The sequence below is a fragment of the Talpa europaea genome, assembly GCF_964194135.1.
Source record: "Talpa europaea genome assembly, chromosome: 11".
Taxonomy (NCBI): domain Eukaryota; kingdom Metazoa; phylum Chordata; class Mammalia; order Eulipotyphla; family Talpidae; genus Talpa; species Talpa europaea.
The window spans coordinates 8,893,877-8,918,079 of record NC_140078.1 but is presented as its reverse complement, the minus strand read 5'-3'; the positions used below and the strand labels follow the sequence as shown (position 1 = coordinate 8,918,079).

At 47.0% G+C, this 24,203-nt stretch overlaps 1 protein-coding gene across 3 annotated transcripts in view; it reads left to right on the top strand.

The window, feature by feature from the left end:
- The window catches only part of EYA2 (EYA transcriptional coactivator and phosphatase 2), a gene marked incomplete at its 3' end in the record, with an annotated part of 128,396 nt that overhangs the window by 79,628 nt on the left and 24,565 nt on the right, over positions 1-24,203 (top strand). For all 3 annotated transcript variants that reach the window (XM_084247047.1, XM_084247048.1, XM_084247046.1), the window contains exon 9: positions 17,107-17,196. In XM_084247047.1, coding sequence (XP_084103173.1) covers positions 17,107-17,196 — 90 coding nt within the window. The remainder of the gene's footprint in view (positions 1-17,106; positions 17,197-24,203) is intronic.

The following is a 24,203-nucleotide window of genomic DNA, read 5'->3' as shown; positions in this document are numbered from 1 at the left end:
GGAATGGGAGCAACCACTTCATGGTTATGGGGTCCCTTTTGGGGTGATGAATATATGTTGGAACTAGATAGAGGTGGTGACCAGACACCACTGCAGATGAGGAAGGTGCCACTGAATGTTCACTGGATTCAAAGGGCTTCATCTTTCGCCGTGTGAATTTCACGAAGGGCTCTGGTTGGCAGCCCTTGGTCATCCTGGCGTCAGGCTGTTTTTGTGGTGCCATTTCTTTTTTCTTTTTATTATTTTATTTTTTTAATATATTTCTTACATCATTTTTCATTTGTGCACAATGTATGCATTTTCATCTTGGTTATATTCCCCATACAATTGCACCCCCTTATTTTGACCCCAATCCCTCCTCTCCCCACCCCACCCCCAGTGTGTCTCCGGTCTAGTTGCTTGTTGATTTTGATTTTTTTCTTATTATAATTAGTCTTTTTCCTGGTCCCTTATTTAGGTTTTCTAGATTCCTGCTATGAGTGAGACCATCTGGTATTTTTCTTTTTCTTTCTGGCTTATTTCGCTGAGCATGATCCCTTCCAGCGCCATCCATGTTGCTGCAAATTGCATGTGTTTATCTTTTTTGATTGCTGAGTAATATTCCATGGTGTATATGGACCACATCTTCTTGATCCAGTCATCTGTTTTTGGGCATTTGGGTTGTTTCCTGTCGTGCCATTTCTAAGGGGAATCCCAGTTTGGGAGCGAGGGGGTCAGGGTTAGCAGTAGAGTACAAAGACCTGGAATCAATTCTTGTCTCCATCACTTCTGGATCCAAGACCTGGGGCAAATAGCCCTTTTTTAGGTTCTCAGTTTGCTTTTCTGCAAAATTGGAATAACAGTTCCTGCCCATAGTGACCTCAAAAGACCAGGCTAAGAATGGTGAGATTTCCCAAAGGGAGCCCTGAGCACTGTTGAAAGAACGTAAACTGACTGAAACTGGCAGATGAACATGCTTTACTTAAAAAATCAGGGATTTGTTGTTTTGTTTTTTTTTAAGTCTTCATCTGGTTTTGGTGTTGGGGAAATACTGGCCTCATAAAATGACTGGAAAGTGTTGCCTTCTCTCTTGTTTTCTGAAAGAGATTGTGGAGAATTTGGTGCTAATTCTTCTTGAAATGTTTGCTAGAGTTTTCCAGTGATCCCATCTGGGCCTGGAGACTGTGTTTTTCAGGAGATTTTTAACTCTGAATTCAATTTCTTTAATAATTTGCAGCTATTTCATCCTGGGTGAGGTTGGATCGATTGTGGTTTTCAAGGAATTGGTTCATGTTGTTGGTTGTCAAATTTGTATGTCTAGAGCCTCAAAAGGGGAAAAAATGTATTTACTTTCATGGTGACTTTCAGTTTGTAGCCTAACCCACACCCACACAGGATCTCTCCCCATGTGCCTGCTGCTGAGTCATTAATAATCTCCTTGATCTTCAAAACAAATTTACAAAAAGTAGACATGGTGATTCCCTTCTAGTCAGAAGGAGTCTGAAGCCCTTCCCAAAAATACCAAGCCCATAAGGGACAAATAAGGGGTCAGCTCAGAACTCCAAAGGCCCTGTGCCTCCCAAGCCATTCACAACCCATCACCAGGTCCCCGAGTTCCCTGACCAGTTTTCAAACCTTCAACCCCAGTTTCTCCCTGTGCCAGACATCATACTGGGGGGCAGAGGCATTCTCTAGGCCATATCTGACTCTAAAATGTATTTTTTAAATGTATTTTTTCATTACATTTTTTAATTAGTTGTCAGCATTTAAAATGAGGAGATTTCATATAAAAATTCAGGCTTCTGGGTTCCCTTAAACCATTAAACATCTGGCCATTTGCTTTGCAAATGACGTGCAAAGCAGCTGCTGCCCTTTCAAGTGGAACAGTTAGTCTCCAGTTCACCTTAGTCCCCACCACTCCCTAATGCCTCCCTAACACTAAGAACAAATACAGTTGTCATTTTACTCTCTCTCTTGCACTGTTGTCTTTCTCTAAGAAGAGTGAAGGGGGTGGGCCTCCCCTGGTGGCGCAGGTGGTTTAGCGTCGCACTGTGAAGCTGTCCGCAGCCTCTACAGTGCTGGTTCAATCCCAGCCGGCTGGCGAGGGTCCCACATGGCACGGCAGACCTCTCCTGTCTCGGCTGCTGCTCCCCTCAGCAGTGTATTTCATCAGTCTGCCTGTTCTGTTCTCCACTCTGTCTCTGGTGAGTCCTCTCACCCTCCTGCACATCTGGCCTGTACCCCGGTTCTTGTATAAATAAATAAATAAATCTTTGAAAAAAAGAAGAAGAAGAAGAAGAAGAAGAAGAAGAAGAAGAAGAAGAAGAGTGAAGGGGAAAGTTAAATGTTTCTTTTATCAGGAATTGCAAAGTGAAAGACCAACAAGACCATGTGTTTACCTGAGCCAAATCTTGCTTTTAAGTGTGTTGCTTAGTCTCTGTAAGTCTACTTGGCTTTTGTGCCTCATCCACAGAATAAAGTCCAGCCTCTTTTGATTGGCATACAGACCTTTCATGACCTAGCTCCTTCCATGCTCTCCTGCCTCATCTCACATACATACTTAATCTCTCTCTCTCTCTCCTCACCCTCAAGCACATCTTTGTGTTTCCTTTTCGTCAGAACAATTTTCAGTATTTAAGAACAAGAGGCCAGTACAGCAAGTGGTCTAGAACAGGAGTCAGCAAACAACATCTACCCTGTGAGCCAAATTTCTCCCAACACCTGCTTCTTTAAATAAAGTTTTATTGGAACACACAGCCACACACTTTCATGTACCTATTGCCCTCAGTGCTTTTATGCCACAGCAGGAAAGGTGAGTAGATTTAACAGAGACCCTATTTGGCCACAGAGCCTAAAATATTTGCTCTGTGGTCCTTACAGTAAAGTTCTCCCACCTCTGGTCTGGAGCTTGGTCTCCGGAGCCTACCTGCTCCAATCAGAAACAGCTCCTCCCACTAGCCACATGACATCAGGAAGTCACTCTGCCTCCCTGTGCCTCAGTTTCCACCCTTGTAACACAGATGTAATAGCAATAACACCCCATAGTGTCCATGGGGGAAGGTTACTTGAGTTCATACATGTGTAAGCAGTTGTTATAGAGTACATTAATTATAAACATAATGATAAATAATAATAAACTAAATTTATATGATAATAAACTAAATTAATAAATGTCTTCAGAAGAACTGCGTCTGTGCAAGCAGGTAGCCGGTTGGGTATAAAGGTCCTTCTGTGGAAGGTGTGCTGAGGTGTCCTCCTCCTGACAGTCACCGAAGACTCCTACTGGTGGAGGTTGTGTGGGGAGGAAGCCAAGGCGCTTACTTGTCTCAGCACTTGGAAAGAGCTTCCATAATTACCTGGTCTCTCCCCTCACCAAAGAACACCTAGTGCTGGGCTGTGTGTGGCTCCTGTTAGGTCATCACCTCACCTGGTTCTGTCTGGAGCTTTCCCATTTTTAGTATTCAAGGTCCCAAGCCCCAGGAACCCCCAGTTCGGGCAAATCAGGAGGACAGTCACGCTGCGTCATCAGGCTTCTGTTTATTTGCTTATTCATTCACTTACTTTTACCTTTAAGTTTCCGTCCTAGGAAAAGGCTTTCAAGGCTGCTAGACCTCTCCAGCTGAAAGAACATTTTTCAAAGGATTAAAAAAAAAAAAATCTAAGAGCCTGAGGAGTTGCGTAAAACTCCAGAAGGGAACCGGTCCAGACATCTTCGTGTTCCCTCTTAGATGTGACCTTGATTTTATCATCTCTTGTCAGTGTGACTCTTTTGTGATTCGGTGATGACAACCTACAGTTTTGTGTGGTTTTGTGTGAAGTTCTTTTTAGTACAAATAGACCCATTTGCTGAACTAAGGAGATCTTTGCTGTTTTCTGTGCTCCCCTAAGAAACTGCCAAAGAAGACAAGGTGGTTTTTTGAGCTTCACTGTTTAAACATGTGAAGCAGCCGATTTTTTCTTTGCGACCATCATTTCCTTGTCTTCCTCTTTTAAACACATTGATCTGTTTTCCAGGAGTTTCCAAGTAATTAAACCCAATTAAAACCATTAAATTCTTTTTTTTAATGACAACTTTATTATGAAAAGCTAACCACAAGGAGGAGATTTAACTGGCAAAGCCCTCCATTGTGTGTTAATCCGTCCCTAACCTCTGGCTGACACTTCCAAGAGATAAACCCCACAGAATAGGGAGGCTGGTTTAATGAATAGCCTTAATTAATACTTTTCTTCCCTGTGGCAGAGTAATTATTTGTTCAGCTTGTAAACAGCTACTTGGCAGTGATTTTTTAAAAGCCCAGTTGGCTTGCATGGTGAGATGACTTTGATTGGTTTTATGTGTTTGTGTGTTTTTACTTTAAGAGGCAGAGGGCAGGGTGGGGGCTTCCTTCCAAGGAGGTGCAGAGGCGCATTGTCCTGAAGTTGGGGAGGCAGCATAGCCGGCGCCTGAGGAAAGTGAGGCCAACACAGGTGGCGGGCTGCCTGGGTTTGTGAAGTGTCTCCAGCGTGGGCAAGTCTGTCCTCTGCAGAAGTCTGCAAGTCTAGGCAGCGTCCCGGCCAGACACCATGCTGGCCCGCGGCAGTCTGGGCGCTGGGATGGTAGGAAAGGGTCTGCCATCGAAGCTGCCTGGCCAGCTCCAGCCTGGCACCTCCCTGCTTCCCTTCAGGGGGGCACCCGGGACAGGAACAGGGCGTGCCAGTGCCGCGTGTGGCCCTGCAGGCCCCAAGGAGGGAGCCCTGCTAACACCAGCCTGCGGGATTGCGAGCTGAGCAGCACCCACTCCAAGCCTTCCACCCAGCCCCTCGCTTCTGTCCCTGTCAAGAAGGTGCTGTGGGAACAGCACAGGGACAGGGAACAGCCAGGCTCCCTGCAGCAGCGAGGGCAGAGCCCGGTTCATAGACATGCCAGGCTGCGGCAGTGGGTCCAAACCGCTGGGTCTTGGTGCCCGTGGACACAGAGAGTGGCACCTTCCACTCGGCGCTCGGAGGTCTTGGGTTTGTTTTGTTGTTGTTGTTGTTTTAATTTAGCTCTATCACTTTGTGAGAAAGCTCACTTCATTAATGATGTTGCCCACTCTGTAATTGTGAAGGGGGTTGGCCAGCACTGAGGAGCAGGCCTTTTCTCTCTTCTAAAATCATTTCATATATTCTAAAATCAAGCAGTTGCTCTTCCCACGGGTGATTTTGTCTCCCGGGTACCTTTGGGGCTGTCTTGAGACATTTTGAGAGGTCCCCGCTGGGCACCTACTGGCATCGAACGGGTGGGGCTAGGGGTGCTGATGAGCACCCTGCAGTGGGGGGACAGCCCCCACGACAAGAGCAATCTGGCTCAAAGGATCACAGTACAGAGGCTGGGAGCCCCTGGTTTGTAGAGCGCTTGAATTCTTCGTTCATTAAATGTCTGGAGACATTTTTGTAAACATCCAAAATCAATGCCCATATGCCCACCAGTAGATCCCTGAAAGAAATGGGCCAACGCTCTTCTTTATAATCTATCAATTCATTGTCTCACCTCTCATCCTTTTGAAGATCATGTGAAGTCAATTCATTATCTTAATGATTTTGACTCTGAACCACCAGAGGTTTTTCAGACACATCGAAAGAGCTGAGTCTCACACCAACCTCAGCTGTTGCCCAGCGGACTAGTACACGGATATCTGATGATGCCCCAAATTCCCAGACGCCTACCTCTACTGGTGCAAGTTTCCTTAAGAAAACGCCTCTTAAGTTGCGCAAAGCAGATGCCTCTTGGGAGGTACCCAAATTGTCCAGCTCTCCACCCCTCACCCCAACTTGAGATGCATTTGAGAGGGAAAGAAAACAGCCCGGGAAACTTTGCACTGGGAGGGCATCTGCTCCCTGACTGCAGCTGGGTTTGGCACCGAGGATGTCGGAGTTCAAGCATCGCGGAGTAAAGGCCTTTGTGTCCGGGTGTGGAAGGACTGACTGAGGCCCGCCTGAGACACCCCGGGAAGCATGAATCAGGGCACCCAGTGTTATAGGACAGGGAGAGGGGCAGCCCAAACCCCGCAAACCTGCCTATTCTAAATGGGTTCTGCCATCCGCCGCATCAACACAAAACATAGGAGACTTTAATGGGAAGGAACTTTAATAAAACTAGGAAACAATACAGGTAAGGCAAAGAGTCTAGTTTCTAAGTGAAGCACCCAAAGTTACCCGTCCCCTCGTGGGTAAAAGTCCATCCATATGGGATCGGCCCAGAGCAAGGCCCCAAAGCCTGCCACAAGTCTAAAGCATCTTCCAGTGGGGACCCACAGAAAAGAGTCAGAAACAACCAGACAAGCCCGGAAGGAAAAGAGCAAAATCAACATCCAGATAAAAGCTGCCATGGTCACCTCCCCACGGGTCTCACCCACATCTGTGTCACCCAGTCCACGACCAAAAGACAAGCGCAGTTTCTTCACGTGTCTCTAGGCTCCATGCACCTCCTCCAGGTCTCCTTCTGGCTCCATCCTGCTTCCTTCCTTCCTCAGTCTCTTCTGCAGCTTCTCCTCTTCCTGCTCAGCTCCACCCTCCCTTGGGTGGGGCAGGGAACCTCCCCCTTTCCTGGGACCACCCTGTTACACCAGGACAGGGCCAGCCTGACCAGGCAGTGTTCAGGGAAAGCCGTGCATGTGGTTGGTGTAGGGGCAGGAAGGCACAGGGCAGGATCTCTACTGTCCGAGCAGACGGATAAAGGAGAGTCCTGGAGCCCTCGGTGGCTTTTCAGGCTTTTATTGAGTTTTTACAAGGAAGAGGGGTCGGTGGGGCAGCAGGCCTCCCAGCCCCCGGTGATTCTTCACTTTCTGGGTTCCCTGGCATTCCCTCGTGGTCTCTGCTTCTCTGCTGGTTCTTCTCTTGTTCTCATTCTTTGTACTGCTCCGCTGGTGTGCCCCTGACACCAACCTTATAAGCCCCAGTCTCTCGACTCAGGTGCGCCCACCGATGCACACCCACACCCTACTCCAGGTGTCACCCTACTCCAGGTGTCCGCCATCGGGCATGCGTGTAAGACCCCAGGGAGCCATCATTAATGCTAATGGCAGGAGGATGGAAAGCCTGATAATCACTTACCCTACAGTTGGTTTCCTTCCGAAACTCACTTTTGGGGAGTGTTGCCCTGGATCCCCTCCATGGATCTAAAGAAGCCCCGAAGGGGGTCCCCAGAAAACGACTTTCCACAACACACCTCCTTTGAATTTCTGCGATGACATTCTAAGAAATAAGTTATGAGCTACCAAGAAGCAAGAGCAAGGAAAGGACCTTAAGGCCTGCAGGCCCGAGGTAGGGAACTGATTTCCAATCTCCGCCAAGGTGTCTGGTTCCCCCAGAGCTGTGCCTGGCAGGGGAGGGAGCAGCTGAAAAGTGAGGGATTTACTGGGTAACTTTGCTTTTCCATATCAAGTCCAGGAAATTAAAGGCACAAATGCTCAGAAGCAATAAGGGAGAACCTTTCCCACCCCGGGGCCCTCCTTTTATCCTCTCTGAATCCCCACAGTTATTAGAAAGGAGAACCAACCTCAGCCCGAGGAGAAAATCGGGGCTGCTGCTTAAGTGGCAGCTGCTTGTCACCACCCCCAACTTTGGAAGTGTAATTTAATTAAATGGATCTTTTTTCATTAAATATAGACATCAACGGTTTTAAATCAGATATCTACCAAAAACAATGGAATTCTGACTCTAATCTGCCTTAAGCTTGTTTCACTAACCAAGTATTTTATGTGACCAGTCCCAGCAGAGGCATATCCATGAGTAAAATGCTTAAGATTTTGGTGTCTTAGCCAGATAGTCCTAGGTTTGAATCCCAGGTCTGCTGCTTACTAGTAGGGTGACCCTGATCAAGTCACTTCATGGTTTTGAGCTTTAAAAGATGGAAGATATTTTGAGAAGGAACTGAGGTCATTTGCATAATGTACACACACACATTCATTTGAAAGAAAACCAAGGACCTGTCATGTCCTGAGCTGTGTCCCAAGGACAGAGACATGGTTCTTCTAACGCACACACCCATGCTTTTAGTGATCGTGTAGTATGGCTTGTAGTATGTAGTGATCTTGTAGCATGTAGTAGCCATCTTGTGATGGCTACGAGGGGAAGAGACCACGAGAGAACGCCAGAGGAAGCCCAGAGGAAAGCATATAGAGATTCACAGGGGGCTCAAGCCTCCCTGCTGGCCATAATTACAGGTGTGCATGCCCCATGCTCACGCTCCCAAACACTTTGTACAGGTCGCAGGTGACGGCTGTAGAGGTCAGGTACTTCAGTCAGTGAACTTCCTGAAGTACCAGCAGAACCCACAGGCCCAGCATTTGTTCCCCAGTGCTATCCCCACCTCAGGCACCCATCACAGGCCCAGGCCATTCTCTGGGCTTCTGACCACTAACTGTGCACTGGAAGATTCCCACCACCTTCTCCTTTGTTAGATTAATTTGCTAGAGCAGCTCATAGTACTCAGAGAAACACTGTCTTGCTTGTACATTTACTTATAATTTATTTTAAAGGATATTATAAAAGATACAGATGAACAGTCAGATGAAATACAAAGGGAGGGGTCCTGAAGGGTTCCACATGTAGAGGCTTTGTCCCCATGAAACTGGGGTGGGCCACCCTCCCAGCACAGGGAAACATTTACCACCCAGAAGCTCTTCAAACCCATCCTTTTGGTATTTTTTATAGAGGCTTTTTTACCTAGACATAACTGATAAAGATTATCACCCATTGGTGATTGAACTCAATCTCCAACCTCTCTCTCCTCCCTGAAGATCAGTGGGAGGGATTGAAAGTCCCCAAACTTCAAAATACAAGGTTGCTTTTGCTTGCAACCAGCACCCCTTTAGTGCTTTCCAAAAGCCACCTCATTAACATAACCTTAGAAATGATTGAAAGGGGCTTGTATAATTAAAAGATATTTAGTTCCCTTTTGTAGCTCTTGTCATTTGTTTCAATAGCTTTATTTGGCAGAAGACCAAAGTACATATTTATTTTAATAAATGATATCACATCCCCAAATATCACTACTCCCCAATACTAGGACAACCAAAAATGCGTGCCAAATTTCCAAACTGCTCTCTGGGAGGACGTGCCTTCTTTGCTGAAAACCACTGCCTTAAAACATGGCACAAGAGAGGACAGAGGCCAAAGGGCAGCATTTTGTAATTCCATCCTGGAGGGTTGCAAAATAGATAGCTCACTGGTCCCTGAAGATGTCCACCTCCTAGTCCCCAGAACCTTTGAATTTTACTTATAGGGCTAAATGGATTTGGCAGATGCAGTCTCAATGTAGTTCCTGAGGGCAGGCAGGAGACCAGGGAGAGTAGCAGGAGACAGGAGGACAGAAGGAAGAGGACAAGCAGAGGGACCACAATGCCAAAAGATGTAGGTGGCCTTAGATGCTGGAAAAGGCAAGAAAACCAATTATCTGAAAGCTCCAGAAGGAACACAGCCCTGCGGACACCTTGATTTTAGACTTCTGAATGTAGAATTGTAAGAAAATAAATGTGTGCTTGCAGGGTAAATGAAGATAATCAGGCTTTTATGCCGTTGGCCTTTGTGGCTATTACCTTTGGCCTTGATCTTGTTAACGAGGGTTGGACCGCACATACCTAACTATGTACACCTGCATGTGGGTGTGTGCGCATGTGCAAGCGTGCACACTGAGCCTAGAGGGCAGGGCTATAAGGGCAGCGTTACTCAAAGAGGGCTACAGCAAAGCAGCTTCAAGAGGGATTTTAATGTTCTCTTAGTGATCGTGTAGTATGGCTTGTAGTATGTAGTGATCTTGTAGCATGTAGTAGCCATCTTGTGATGGCTACGAGGGGAAGAGACCATGAGAGAATACCAGAGGAAGCCCAGAGGAAAGATCATATAGAGATTCACAGGGGGCTCAAGCCTCCCTGCTGGCTTGTTTCCCCTGCTTGCCATTTAAGCCTGTGAAAATGATGCCAAGGGCTCCAAAATTCTCTTTCAAATCACTAGAACTGCTGGTGAACTTACCTAGCCTGGATTGGTTGCAAAACAGTGATTTTTAAGCCACTAAGTTCATGGTCATTTGTTACGACAGCCACGGGAAACTAATCCGCATGCTCCTCTTCATGGTCACCTTCCAGTGATGGTGAGTGAGACAGTTCTGGTGTTAATGGTCACAGTCACAAGTTCCTTCTAAAGTAAATGCATTTAAGTTAAAGGGGAAAAGGGCTGGGAGGGGTAGATGAATTGAAGGAAAATATTGTTAACATAACACACCTGTTCTGCATTGTGGCAAAACTTGCAAAGGTGTTACAGGAATGGCCTTGGCGTGAAAAATATCAGGTTAAACTATTAGATGGGAATTTTTTTTTTTTAGAGAAAGAAAAAAATTTTTTAAGATTTATTTATTTATTTATACAAGCACTGTGTATAGTCAGAAGCATGGGACGGTGAGAGAATCCGCCAGAGCAGGGAGCAGAACAGGCAGACTGACAAAGTACAATGCTGAGGGGAGCAGCGGGCAGGGTAAGAGAGGTCTGCGCGCCATGTGGGACCCTCGCCCAGGGCTGGGGATTGAACCGGCACTGCAGAGGCTGCGGGCAGCTTTGCAGCCCAGCGATCAACTGCTGTGCCACCAGGGAGGCCCTACATGGGAATTTCTATTCGGGAAAGGTTTTCTAGTGGGAGACTCTAGATACTGCTGCTTTTTGCTACTAACACCTAAGCACCAGAGGCAAATTACATCACATGCATTATCTTACAGGAGCCCCAGAAATGACTCACTGCTTGTGTTCTGATAAGGAAACTGAGGGCCAAGGGGGTAAATGTTTTATCCAAGTTCATGTCCCTGGGAAATGGAAGCCCTGTGTTAACTATCTGTTCAGCTGGTATTGATCAAGAACTCAGAGCATCTGCCAGAAGCCAGCCAAGGCCAGTAATAGCTTAATAGTTATTACTAAGCTAACATTTATTCAGTGTTCTGTTCCCTCGGTATGTTTTATGCTTTTAATAGTCATTAACTCTCTGCTTTGTAATATTTTAACGGTGACAATAAGAAATACATTTTACATCATGACAACACACACACACACGTTTGCCATTACTGTGTAACACATACAGATATATGTTGTCTGTTCTAGCAATTAGCAAGTTTTATTATCCATTTTCCTATAAAGGGATAATAAATATTGTAGGTTTTATGCTAGGCCTTGTAGCAGCTATTAAGTCTGTCATTGTAGCACTAATACAGATATAAACATTATGTGAACAAGTGGGTATTGCTGTATTCCAATAAAACCTTAAAAAATGGGCAGCAGGCCATAGTTTGCTGACCCCTGAATTCTCTTGTATTTCTCCCATTTTTTTTTAAAGGTGATGTAGGGTAAATGAAGATTGCTCAGGCTTTTGCAGTGTTTGCCTCTGTGGCTATCACCTGCAGCCTTCTATGCAGGAGGCACTTGAGAGCATGGGCTAGGGGTACACATGCCTGATGGTGGACACCTGGAGTATGGTGTGGGCATGCATAAGTGGGCACGTCTAAGCTGAGAAGCTGAGGGGGTGGAGGTTAGAGAAGGTACAGCAGAGTGCAGTGGAGAGACCACTGGAGAACTTCAGGTAGAACCCAGAGAGAGTAAAGATTCACAGGGGGCTGGGAGGCTAACAGGCCTGCCCTGCACCTGGTTGCCATACTCCAAGATCACTAAAAGATCATTAAAATACTGAAAAAGACATGGAGGGCTCTAGGGCTCTCCTTTACCCGTCTGCCCAGATTCATAGAGAACCTGCCCCATGCCTTGCTGGCATTAAACTTTCACTAAAAATGATTACTACCTGCCCTTTGAAAAACTCATTTGGTCTTCACAACTACCCTAAACTTACCCAAAATTAGGTAAGTAACCCCATTTTGCAGCTGAGAAACTAAGGCACACAGGTTAAGTAACAAGTGCAAGGAAACAGAGCTAGGAAGAGGTGGATCTGGCCTGGTCATCAGCACACTGGCTCAGAATCCACTCTTCACCTTCTCCAAAACAGGTATGATTATTATTCAACCAGCTGTGAAAGAACCCCAGACAGTAGGATGAAACTAGAATGTGCCTTCCTTTGGTTCAAAGGGCTATGAGGCTGTATAAATAGTGTGTGGATCTCCTTTGAATCAAACATGTCCTAGAACCATTGCTAAAAAGCACTACGTACTTAAAACAGAAAATTTGGAGAACACAAAGGAAATCCTTTAATGGACAAGTAGAGTTGTAATTCATTAAAAACAACTTTTGGGGGAAAAAAATGGATCCCTTTATGTGAAAGGGTTCCTTCCCTCATGATCTAGAGGGACTGGGAAGTAGAACTCTCCAAATACAGTTTAAATTAGTGAGTTTGTAAATTTAGGGTTGGCGTTGGCACTTGATAGAAAACAACGGCTGTAGTCTTAATTAGTCTGAATAACTTTTGCTTTTGGGTTGTGAAACCTCCAAGAATCCGCATGCTGTTTTCTTTTCCTGTTTAACAGCAGATTAATTTTGTTTTAGCAAAGACTTTCTTATTCTCCTGGCCTCTCCCCTCCATCCAGGAAGTAGAACCATGCATCGCAAGATAACTTTCTGATCCACAAGGCAGATCTCAGAGGCCCCTATGGTGAAAAGCTCACCACCCTCCTCTAATTAAGAGAACTTCAGCAAGAATGCGTAATAATTAGGTTATGGGACGGCTTTCAGGCCCACAGCATCTGTCTTGGGGGAAGGGGTATACAATGCTCAGGCCTCCTCCTGAGCCCCCTAAATCAATGCGGGCAGAACCCACCTCCCCATCATCAAAACTGAACCCTGAGAAATCTGTAGAACATTAGAGCACACTGAAAAAAATCTGCGGTGCCTTCATCTGATTTGTACCTTCACTGGGAAAGAACCACCCACAAACTCTGACATTCCAGCCACCCCAACCCACCAGCCCCCAGCACAGTTCTTCCAAGGACAAGTTACAAATTGAAGATTGTTTTGGAAAAACTCTTTCTTTCTGTTCTCTGTTCTGGTTTAAATTGATCATTTTTTAAAGCAATCTGTTTCTGCTGTTGCTTGTTTAGGAAATTAACCGCTGATTTTTTTTTTTAATCCAAAGACGATGTAATGATTAAGAAAATGATTTTCATGTGAGTAGCATCTTAAAAGTACCATCTGATTTGGGGTATTCCTGTTGGGTTTACAGAAACAGGTTCTTGGCTTACGGGTGCAAGGAAACAGATCGAGGGTTTGGCCTGAGAGGGCCTGCTGCACACCAGGGTGGGTGTTCGCACAGGTGGTGTCCTGTCTAAATCTCACTGCAACACCCAGTGGTGGAGACAGCCCCATGATCTGAATGGGGCAATGGCCTTTTGTGAGGCAAAGAGCATGGCGTGAAGGACCCTATTATTTCAAGACGTTCCTTTGATAGAGACGGGCTAGGTCAAGCGGTGGGTCCTCTCCATCCAAGCTGCACACAGGTCTCGCATCCACCGGCCAGGTGGTGTGTTCCTGGGGTCTGTGAGGGATGCACTCAGAGGCAGCCCACCATGAAGCCCGTGGCTTTCGCTGCAGATGTATTTCACATTAATTAACGCTGAGTCTCCACCTATTTTTTTTCTTAGTTTCTCAGTCTTTTCAAGCCTGGAAAAACATTTTCTTGGATAAAGTGGTCTGGCCTGAGGTAACACTCTGCGTTGCTTAACTCTTGGGACAGTTGTGCTTTTTTTGGGCTGTTCCAGACTTTCCACCTCCATGCAACTCATTTCTCTCAAGTCCCTTGAAAAGAGGTCCCCCCACACGGCTTGCTGCCATCAAAGAGACAACAAACAAGCAGGTTTTAGGAAAACCTAAAATAAGAATGCTGGAGAAGGTGGCTATTCCAACGGTCGTCAGGGATACTTGGGTGTCTTTAAGATTTTTGTTTTTATGTTTTTATTGTGCAATCAGTGTTTGATTCCCTGCGCCTTTAAAAACAAATTTAGTTTCCTAAATAATGCCAAAGTTCACTTTAATCATGACCTCTAACCCCTGACCCTCCTCTCTGCCTTCCAGAATGTTCACCACTCCGACTCTCCGTGTATCCTTACAGCTATTTCCAAATATAAAAGTGCCCGTGGAAAATATGTAGTAACCCTGTATGTGTTTCTAATAAATGGTAATAACGCAGAGTATATAACTTCCAGAAAACCGATGCTTTCACGCAATCATATTTCTTTTTTGACGTGCCTGTGTTCATACCTGAAGATGTGGTTCATTTCTTCCCATTGCCCTTGGTTTCCCACTTTGGTTTCTAGTCTCCTTTGAAAGGACAGCGAACCTCTTTCCAACCGTTTGCTATTTACAAACAATTCAATAATATCTTTTTTACATGTCCCTCGTTCACCTGTATGGACTTTTCTCCCAGGCAGAGAATGAAAGGTGGAATTATCGAGGGTGTTCCCTTTTTGTTTTGTTTTTTTAATCCAAGAAATCCACGCATATAGTTTAAAACTCAGATCGTTCTACAAAAGCAAGAATTGTGAAAAACAGTAGGGCCCCCTCCTTCCTCACCCCTGCCTCTCCTCCCCCACCCCTGCCTCTCCCTCCACGCCTCCGCCCTACCCTTACCCTCCTCGCTCAGCCCCACCCCATCTTACTGCCCCGAGACAACTTCCAACCCTTGCTGACTCTTTGGGTACTTGCCTCCAAATTTCTAACAAACCTGCTTATGTGATCACTTCTTGATGTTTCTCCCGCTTAGCCATGTTCTGTGGCTTCCCAAAACAGAAGACTCGAGCTGTCTTTTCTCACCTTGCGCTGTCACACCCTCGCGGCCTCCCTCCTTGCCTCCCCCCAGCTTGGTCTAGCAGAGGACTTGCCTCCTTCAGCCGTGTAGACGCTCTTCGCAAATAAGCCACCTACTACACGAGCCTCCCCCTGTGCTGTGTGCTGGCTGGGAGCCGACATCTTTCCCAAGCCAGTCCCCTCCGTGGCTGAGTCTGGGTGGCACTTCTCGCTTCTCGTCCGGTCCCCGGAGGACTGGCGTGGGTGGGTAGGGGCACAGCCGTGCCAGGAAGGCCCCGGCAGCCACGCAGGGGTGGGATGCCCTGGGGCTGAGCAAACCTTTCCCCAGGTCACAATGGTGCCTACCTTGGCCCTGAAAAGTTTGTTTTCCTCATTTTCTCATTTTTCGCTGAGACGCCCAGCCAGCACCAGGAGTGCTGAGATTTGACTGTGGGGGCCCTAATGAGGTGTTGCTCCTAACGACCGCATTCCTGGACTTGATCCTTCACAGTCGTGTGTGAAGCCAAGCTTGCCGGCTCTGTTGGTTTTTCTTTTTTTTTTTTTTTTTTTTTTTTGGTGTCGTTCATTATTTATTTTTATAATAAAAGTAATATCCCCTCCCCAAGAAAAATTCAAGCAGGAAGGGTGGAGTAAGCCCCCCCTCTCTTCTCTCCCATCCATGCCTGTCCAGAGCCTCCTCTGAAGCAGCGCTGCTCTGCAGCCAGGTTACCTGGGTTCGAATCCTAGCACCTGCCAGCTGGGTGGACTTGAGCTAGTTATCTCATCTGTAAAACAGGACGATACTAGCTCACTTCTTAGGGCTTTGTGGGAATTAAATGAGTGAATACTTACAAAGCAGCATAGAGAAAATACTTAATAGGTGGCACCAGGATTATTGCTAAGTGTGTCTTTTACACCAGCTTCTTAACCTCGGCTCCACACTGAATTCCCTTGGGGAGCTTTAAATACTCCTGATGCCTGAGCCCCACCCTCAACAATTCTGATTCTATTGGTCTACAGTGTGGCCTGAGCATCAGGAAGTTTAAACACTCCCCAGATTGTTACAGGATGCCAGGGATAAGAACCACTGTGCTCCATATTTTCCACATGTATCAGTCAGGATTGGTGAGGTTATGTTGCATGACAAACATCCCCGGAAATCATGTGCTTCTTCTTATGGGACGCATCCCACAACGCTGTGGTCTTCTGCACTCCCACCCACTCCACCCTCACTCTGGATCCCAAGCTGCCAGAGGAGCTTTTATCCAGATCATTTAGTCTTGTTAAGTGGGAACAGAGAGAGCAGGTGGACCACGCACTGGCTCATAAAGCTTCTGACCAGACATGGGACACAATCTGCTCACATCTCACTACCCAAAGCCGGTCACATGACCATACGTGAGCTCCACAGGAGCTGCTGTTTCAGGGGCTGGCAGACTTTTTCTGTGAATGATCAAATAGTAGATAGTTTAGGTTTTGCAGGACATAAGTCTGAATCACATCTGCTCACCTTTGCCTTCAAAGTGCAAAAGTAACCACAGACAATACTCTGATAGAAAATGTAAAAATCACTCTTAGCGCATGAGCCGTACAGAAACAGGCGGCTGGTCAGCTTGGCCCAAGAGCCATCATTTGCCAGCTCTTGGTACATATCATCCTTCCAAAAGTGAACAGTAATTCAGTTTACCACACTGAGGGAGGGAGGAATAGGGGGGGAGAGTAAGGGGGGAGGAGAGGAGAGAGGAGGGAATGGGAGAGGATGAGGAACAATTGCATGATTGTGTTTCACGCTGTAGGTGATAGCTTGCTGTTGTTACTACTGTATTTCCTGAGGGCAGATTCCTATCAGTAGCTCCTGCCTGGCTTGCCTAGTTTCCCTGGCATAGACGTGCCATGGTGGGTTTGGAGTGTTTGTTTTTGCAATTATTCCTCCATTGCTAGATAACTGAATTTTTATGAATCAGGAGAAATCAGAATGCCTCAAGAGATGGTTGTCAAGTAAGAACCTGTATCCCAGCTCGCCCAGTAGTTTGCACATAGTTTGCACTGCTCTCCCCGAAATCTCCCAGGTCTGCCTACCAACCAGAACGGTTGAGGGGCCTGAAAACACACTTTTTCCAGCGGGCCCTCCATTGTTACTGCCATTTTGTGCTTGCAGCACTAAACACTGTTGCCAGCCCAGAGCATTTGGGAGCTGGGGGAGACAACAAATGTAAAGGCTGCCAAGCTAGAGGTGCAGTCTCAGAAGCTGTACGGTATTATCACCCAGACCCCACACGGAGACAGGCTTGAGGCTGTGTTAGCTGCGCAGATGAGGAGAAGCCAAAAATGCCTTTCAGTGGTGGGACAAGAGGGCGAGGGGGGGCTGAGATGATGACCCCAATTACCTGGGCTTCTCTTCCAACAGGACACCACGACGTCTGTGCGAATAGGCCTGATGATGGAAGAGATGATCTTCAACCTCGCGGATACGCACCTGTTCTTCAACGACCTGGAGGTTTGGGCTGCTTGTTTCATTGGGTGTTTTCTGTATTCAATCACATGGAAACAAATGGAAAAGCATCTGGTTTGGGGGAGGAGATACAGCCCCTCTCTCTCTCTCTCTCTCTCTCTCTCTCTCTCTCTCTCTCTCTCTACCTTTCTGTGCTAGCACCTCCCAAGAAGGCACAGCGCTGTGGACAGCAAAGTTATTGGAAACACACTTGACCCATGGTCTCCCCAGCTTCCCTGGGCAGTCTCTCTCTGCTGCAGTGCTGATGTCCATTGGCAGTTTTACTAATCCAATAAAGGCTGTGTAGTTTCTTCCTCTCGAAATTTGCTATTTAATAAGTTTATTAAGGCAAATTAGTACAGATCCTCCTGGGTCAGTAATAATTAGCAGTGGGCCAGGATGGAAGCTTTTAAAAACAATTTACATTCCTCTGAAAACATGTTTTACAAAGAGAGAGGGGGGAGCAGAGGGAGTTCGCTTGTTTAAAGTATCTGCTTCTGTGCCCCTAAGCAAGTGACAAGGGAGATAGGGAGAATTGGGAGAAAACAGCTTCAGAAAATCAATTTCATTCATTTGTTTATAACCAGCCTGTGTCAGAAAGATTCGGGAAGAATTTTAGATGGAAAACATACTTTAAATCAGACCACTAAAGCAAAGGCAAATAGAAGTTATGTGATGAATAAAGGTAAGGGACCGGACAAAAATATCCGGCTCTGGCTTCTTACTACGGTTCAAAATTAATCTCTGAGCTTCCTGGTAGCCCAGGTAAGGAGGGAAATACAATGCATTACTTCCCTCTGATGAAAATGCAGACCGCTTTCTCTAAGGTGAAAAAGGTTTTTTTCATAAGAGGATTCGTACAGCAATCTTCTGGCTTTGTAAGAGACAGTTCCGTTATTAGTTTAACAGATTTAAAATAAAGCCACCTAGGGCCTCCCCGGTGGCGCAGAGGTTGAGCGCTGGGTTGCGAAGCTGCCCGCGGCCTCTGCGGCGCCGGTTCGATCCCTGAATGCTCCCCGGCCACAGGAGGAGGGTCCCACACGGCGCGCAGACCTCTCCTGCCGCCCGCCCGCTGCTCCCCTCAGCAGTGTACTTCAGTCCTTCTGCCTGCTCTGCTCCCTGCTCTGGCTCTGGTGAATTCTCTCACCCTCCTGCACTCCTGACTGTACCCAGTGCATGTATAAACAAACAAACAAACAAACAAATAAATAAATAAAACATGCCTCCTATAAAAAATAAAATAAAATAAAATTAAATAATAAAATTTAAAAAAAAAATTTAAAATAAAGCCGCCTAAAATAAAACTGTATGCAAACGAGCAGTTCTATTTATCCTAGTAGGAATATTCTTCCCTGAAAAAAATAAAATGTGAAGTGGAAATATGAAGGCTACGAATTCCAAATCTGTCCTGGCTAGCACAGAGCAGAACCAATATTTATCATCACAAAAGGGTACAGGGTTTTTTTCCTGGTCTGCAGTCCCAGAGTTTCAGAGGGGAACTCTGTGCCGAAATGGTCGATCTTGTGTGTTGTCTTGTCTAGAAGAGGCATTTGAGCCTCAATCCTCCTATCTATAAAATGGAATTGATGTTCTTTGCCCAACATCTGGCTCAAAGAGAGGCTTGAGATAGAAACTTGTTGATAGGAGAGGTTTGTCTCATGGAGAATACCTCTAGCATCAAGGCTAGGACTGTGTCTTTAGATATGCAGGATCCCTTTGCAATGGCCTCTCATGCCTTGAGGGAAAGAAAGAGAGGAAAGGAGCATTTACAAGTTGTTTTTTAAAGGCAATTGAATTCCGCAGTTATTTATGGAGTCTAATGTAGTGAAGACTCAGCTGACTGCAAATAGCAACATTCAATTCACTTTAGCAAAACATGGCAATCCTTGGCCCCTGTAGTGAAAAGCTGGGGTAGATTGGGTTTCTCCCCATCTCTGCCTTCCAACATCACTTCCACGAGAGCAGGTGCCACCTCTGTCTAATCCACCCTGAAATCTCCAGGGCCCAGGCAATAAACAATGAAATAAATCCACAAATGAGAAAGTCTGTGATAGTATAAAGGATGTAAAGAAAATAGATCAGATGTGATAGAAGTGATGACAGGGAGCAAGGGGATGGAAGGTCTTGAGTTGAGCCAAGGGCTGGATGATTACAAGAGCCGGCCAGGTGGGGATCTGGAGAGGTGGGCTCGGCAGGTGCAAAGTCCCTGTGGTGAAAACCGGTCTAAAGTAATTAAGATAAGAGAGAAGCAAAGTGACCCCAGTGGATGAGGAAAAGCACAGGGACAGCTGGGAACAATGAGTCTGAAGAGGGAGGCAGATACAGGCGTGGACATCAGAGTTCATTCCCGGTGCTGGACACAGACACAGGGCGAGTGAGCATTAACTGGGAAAAGCCACGAGACCTGATTTATGTTTTTAAAAGACCACTCAGGCTGCTGCATGGAGGTTGGGCAATAGGAGGGGTCAGGGAGAGGCAGGGAGCCCAACAAAGAGATAATAACATCTCCCAAGCAAAAGAAGAAAAGCCGGTTGTCTCCAGGTGCTTAGGCGATGCCAGCTTCAGATGGAAGCAAAAGCCAGAGGCCTTGCTGATGGGTGAGATGTGGGTGACGAGTGAGAGGAGAGTCAAGGGCACTCATGAGCTTGGCCTCACCAGGTTGATGGCCTTTCTCTGAGATGGGCATCTGGGATGTGACGGAAAGATCCATCCTTCCCTGAAGGGCACACAGGGTCTGCCATGTCTGCGACAACCAGGGAAAAGACCAAATTGACCAGTAGAAATACAAGTTTGAAGCCCTCATGCAGTCAGGTTGCCTGACACACAGTAGGTGCTTTGTCCATTCTGGGTGACCCTGAGCCTAAGAGCCAGTGTTTTGAGCCACTGTCTTTAGGGCATGTCCCCACCAGCCTGCAGTCAAAGTCACACCTCTTGGAGAAGGATCTTAATGACCAGCTGGAGCTACTCAGGGAAGCCAGTTTGTTTTTATTCTCTAAATTTTTTCCCAGAATGTCCCCAATGCCAGAAGCCCCTCAGGGCACCTCAGCACAATTGAAACCATGTTACAGAACAGAGAAATTCAGACTCACGCAAGTGAAAACATATTGCTTGCTGGTGTGGGGAGCCCCCAAAGAGCATCCTCTGTGCTCCCCGGGAATGCTTTGGCGAGGGAGAGGCACAGGACTCGCAGAAGTCCAGGCCGAGGCCGGCTCAGCTGGGACGGTCCACTATGGGGAACAAAGTGAGAGCCACTTCTCTGCTGGCCCTTTACAGGTGTAACAGGTGAGGCTGCTCTGACATTTGTGCAGAGACCTAGAGTTGGTGAGGGAGCCAGACCTGTGGGTATCTAGACAGGAGCGGTCAAGACAGAAGAGCTGTGCAAAGGCCCTGAGGCATGACCAAAATGGGCAGGAACAGGGAGGAGGCCGGAGTGGCAGAGCAGGAAGGATGTGGGCAGTGGGGGGGTGAGCGGGCAGATCAACTGGGCCTTCAGCCTCCATAAGTCTTAGGCACGGTGCTACAGGCAAAGCGCCCCGGGAGGGTTTTGAGCAGGGGAGTGACATGGCCTGATGTGGTTCAGAGGCTCCCTCTGCTGCCTGTGAAGAATCCAGGAGGCATAGCTGTGTCTCTGACTGTCAGGATTCGGGATGCGTGTCCTCAGTTACGGCAGTGCCTTCTGATCAGCCTTTTCTTTTTTCTTAAAGATTTATTTTATTTATTTATGCATATGAGAACTGCAGTGTAGGCCAGAGGTGCAGGGGATGAGAGGATTCAGCAGAGACAGAGTGGGGAGCAGAACAGGCAGATCTACTGAAATACACTGCTGAGGGGAGCAGCACGCCAGACAGGTCTGCTGAGCCATGTGGGTCAGCTCCCTGGCCAGGGATCGAACTCGTGCTGCAGTGGCTGGTGGCTTGAGAGCGCTGAGACTTTACCCCTGCACCACCAGGGAGCCCCTGATCAGCCTTTTGAGTCCTGGCTCCCCCATCTCCTGTGTGACCTGAATAAGTAGCTTCCTCTCCTTGTGCCTCATCTGTTAAATGGGTAGAAGAAAATCCTCGCCCTTCCAGGCTTGTAGTGGTGATGGGCGATGAGGACAGCAGGTGCACCTGACACACCACACCTGCCCGGTGCGTGGCCTCCACCAGCAGGCACCTGTGCACTCAGACCAGCCAGTCAAATAAATGCATGAGGTTTCCGATTTCTCTGCCCAGCTGCCCGCACTTGGTATTGTCCTCTGTGATTATGGGCCTCCTGGCAGGTGTGAAATGGCATCATATTTGAGGTTTGACTTGTGTTTCCGTGTATGGTTATGATAATATTAATAGGCCAGAGTAACATTTTTAAACAGGCTTTAAAAGTAAAATATGCCTTGTAGATTTTTAAGATCAGAGGCAAAGTGTGTGAAGCCCTTTGCGAGCGGAGTGCTCGGCTCCTCGGCTATGAAAGTACCAGGGCTGACACGGGCAGAGCGCCGAGCACATGGGAGAAGCTAAGATCGTACCATTTGTAATCAGACCTGCAAGATGGACAGTCGAGTGTCCTTTGCCCCTAGAGACCTAGGGAGAAGCAGGAGTCACCAGCAGCAAGTCCAGATCCAGACCTGAGAACAGAATCTCCAGGTGTTTGTCCTGGGAACCTGGTCTCTGCCTGGGGCTGCTCAGCTTCCTGACCCAGAGGGCCTTCCTTGTTGATGGGTGAAGGAGGAAACCTTGTCACCCCGATGGGCCAGCTTTACAGGAAACACAGAGCGGTCCTACTAAGCACCTGCCCAGATGCCTGGCACAGTTAGTGTTCTGTAGATACTTTATCTAATTTTTTTTAATTGTTAACATCATTGTTCATTTTTAAACAGTTTTCTTCCCCCGACCCCCTCAGGTGTAGTCCCCATAGAGTTTCCTTCACCAATGCACCCGTGCACCATCACCTCAGTCCCCTGGGCTTCTCCCTCCCTCCCTCTGATCCCTCTTCCTCCTCCTTCCCTGCAGGATGTCTCTGATTTATAATGGTCTGTTTTTGCTTTGTTGTATTTTGTACTGTTATTATTTTTTACATTGGTCCAACCACTGTGGAAAGCTGTCTGGAGGTTCCTCAGCCTACTAAAAATGGAGCTACCATGCGGCCTAGCAATTCCACTGCCAGAGAGCTACCCAAAGGACACAAAAACATTGATTCAAGAGAACACCTGTACCCCTGTGTTTATGGCAGCACTATTTACAATAGGTAAAACCTGGAAACAACCCAAATGCCCAAAAATAGATGACTGGATCAAGAAGATGTGGTCCATATACACAATGGAATATTATTCAGCAATCAAAAAAGATAAACTCATGCCATCGCAGCAACATGGATGGAGCTGGAAGGAATTATGCTCAGTGAAATAAGCCAGAAGGAAAAAGAAAAATATCGAATGGTTTCACTTATAGAAGGAATATAGGGGAACCCAATAAGACATCAGCGTAGATACTTTTTAAACGACTTTGATGGCACAGAAAGCCAAAGGGTGAGCTGCAAATCTCCTTTGCCCAGTGGGCCTGTGTCAGAAGCAGTTTGAGGAAATGGTGCAGAGTGAAGACGGTCTGGATTCAGAGACCAGCTCTGTTCTTACAAGCTGTAAGGCCAGTTACTTAACATCTCTGAGCCTCAGTTTCATCATCTGCAAAACTGGAGTTAATATAATACCTACCTCATAAGGATACTATGAGAATTCAATGAGTTCATGAACATAAAGAATCTTGAATATAATAAGCACTACATCGCTGATCATTGTTTGTATTTTATAAATAATTTCACTATCATTATTAGCATGTAGAATAATTACCCCCTGGGGCCACAAACTGCAAAATGCTCTATGTGCACAATCCCAAGTTCACAGTAGCTGTAAGTATCAAGCCCAGGTTTCAAACCTGAGTTTTTCAGACTCTGGGGCCATGCTCTTAAAAATGCAAATCTTAAGAGTTCACTTATGTTTTAAGATGCTATCACTTTGATTAAAATAAATAAGAAACCTAGAACATGTTGAATGGCCGAGATTTTATAACTGATTTGATTAGGAGTATTTCCAAATTCCAGAGCAGGGCACTGAGTTTGGGCATGAAGTTTAACAAAGGCAGCGACAGGCAAGGGCATCCCGAACGGCTAGAGGGCCAGAAGGAAAGAGCAGGTGACTTGGGCTCTCTGCTGCAGGGTGTTAATTACCAGCTTGTCATGCCCCGAGGCTCCCTGCGCCTGGTCCTCAGATCCAGGAAATTTGGCTGCCTTAAAAAGTGCCTGGTTGTGGGCAGTACCCCTTTGGTCAAATAACAGCCGGTCTCCACTCCTTTCTTGGTATGTTTTTTTTTTTTTTTAAAGAGGCATGTATTTTTATTTATTTATGATTTATTTATTTGTTTGTTTGTTTTGTTTATACATGCACTGGGTACAGTCAGAAGCGCGGGAGGGTGAGAGAATTCACCAGAGCCAGAGCGGGGAGCAGAGCAGGCAGAAGGACCGAAGTACACTGCTGAGGGGAGCAGCGGGCGGCAGGAGAGGTCCGCGCACCATGTGGGACCCTCCTCCGGTGGCCGGGGAGCAGCCGGGAATCGAACCGGTGCCGCAGAGGCCATGGGCAGCTTCGCAACCCACAGCGCTCAACTGCTGTGCCACCGGGGAGGCCCTCTTGGTATGTTTTAAAGGAACACAACAGGCAAGGCATGGACCCCTAGAGGGGACTCCTCATTCTCCATTGCCCTAATGGGCAGGCTGCCAATCTCAAGATGGGAGGGTAGGAAGGAAGGCTACAGTAGTGAGAGGGAAGTAGCTGGTCCCAGGAGGGAGGCTGCAGGGACAGCCTGGCCGTGGCCCTGGCCGGGAGGTCTATGAGTCAGTGAGAGAAGCACCTCCCCTCAGGGTGGTTGGCAGTGACAGCTGCACCATCCCTCCCCTCCTTGCTGAGTGTGTAGCACCCCCTCGCTGCTCTGGTCCTGGCCCCTGTCCGCATCTCCCCACCTCCTTTGCTACCTCTGTTGTCCTGC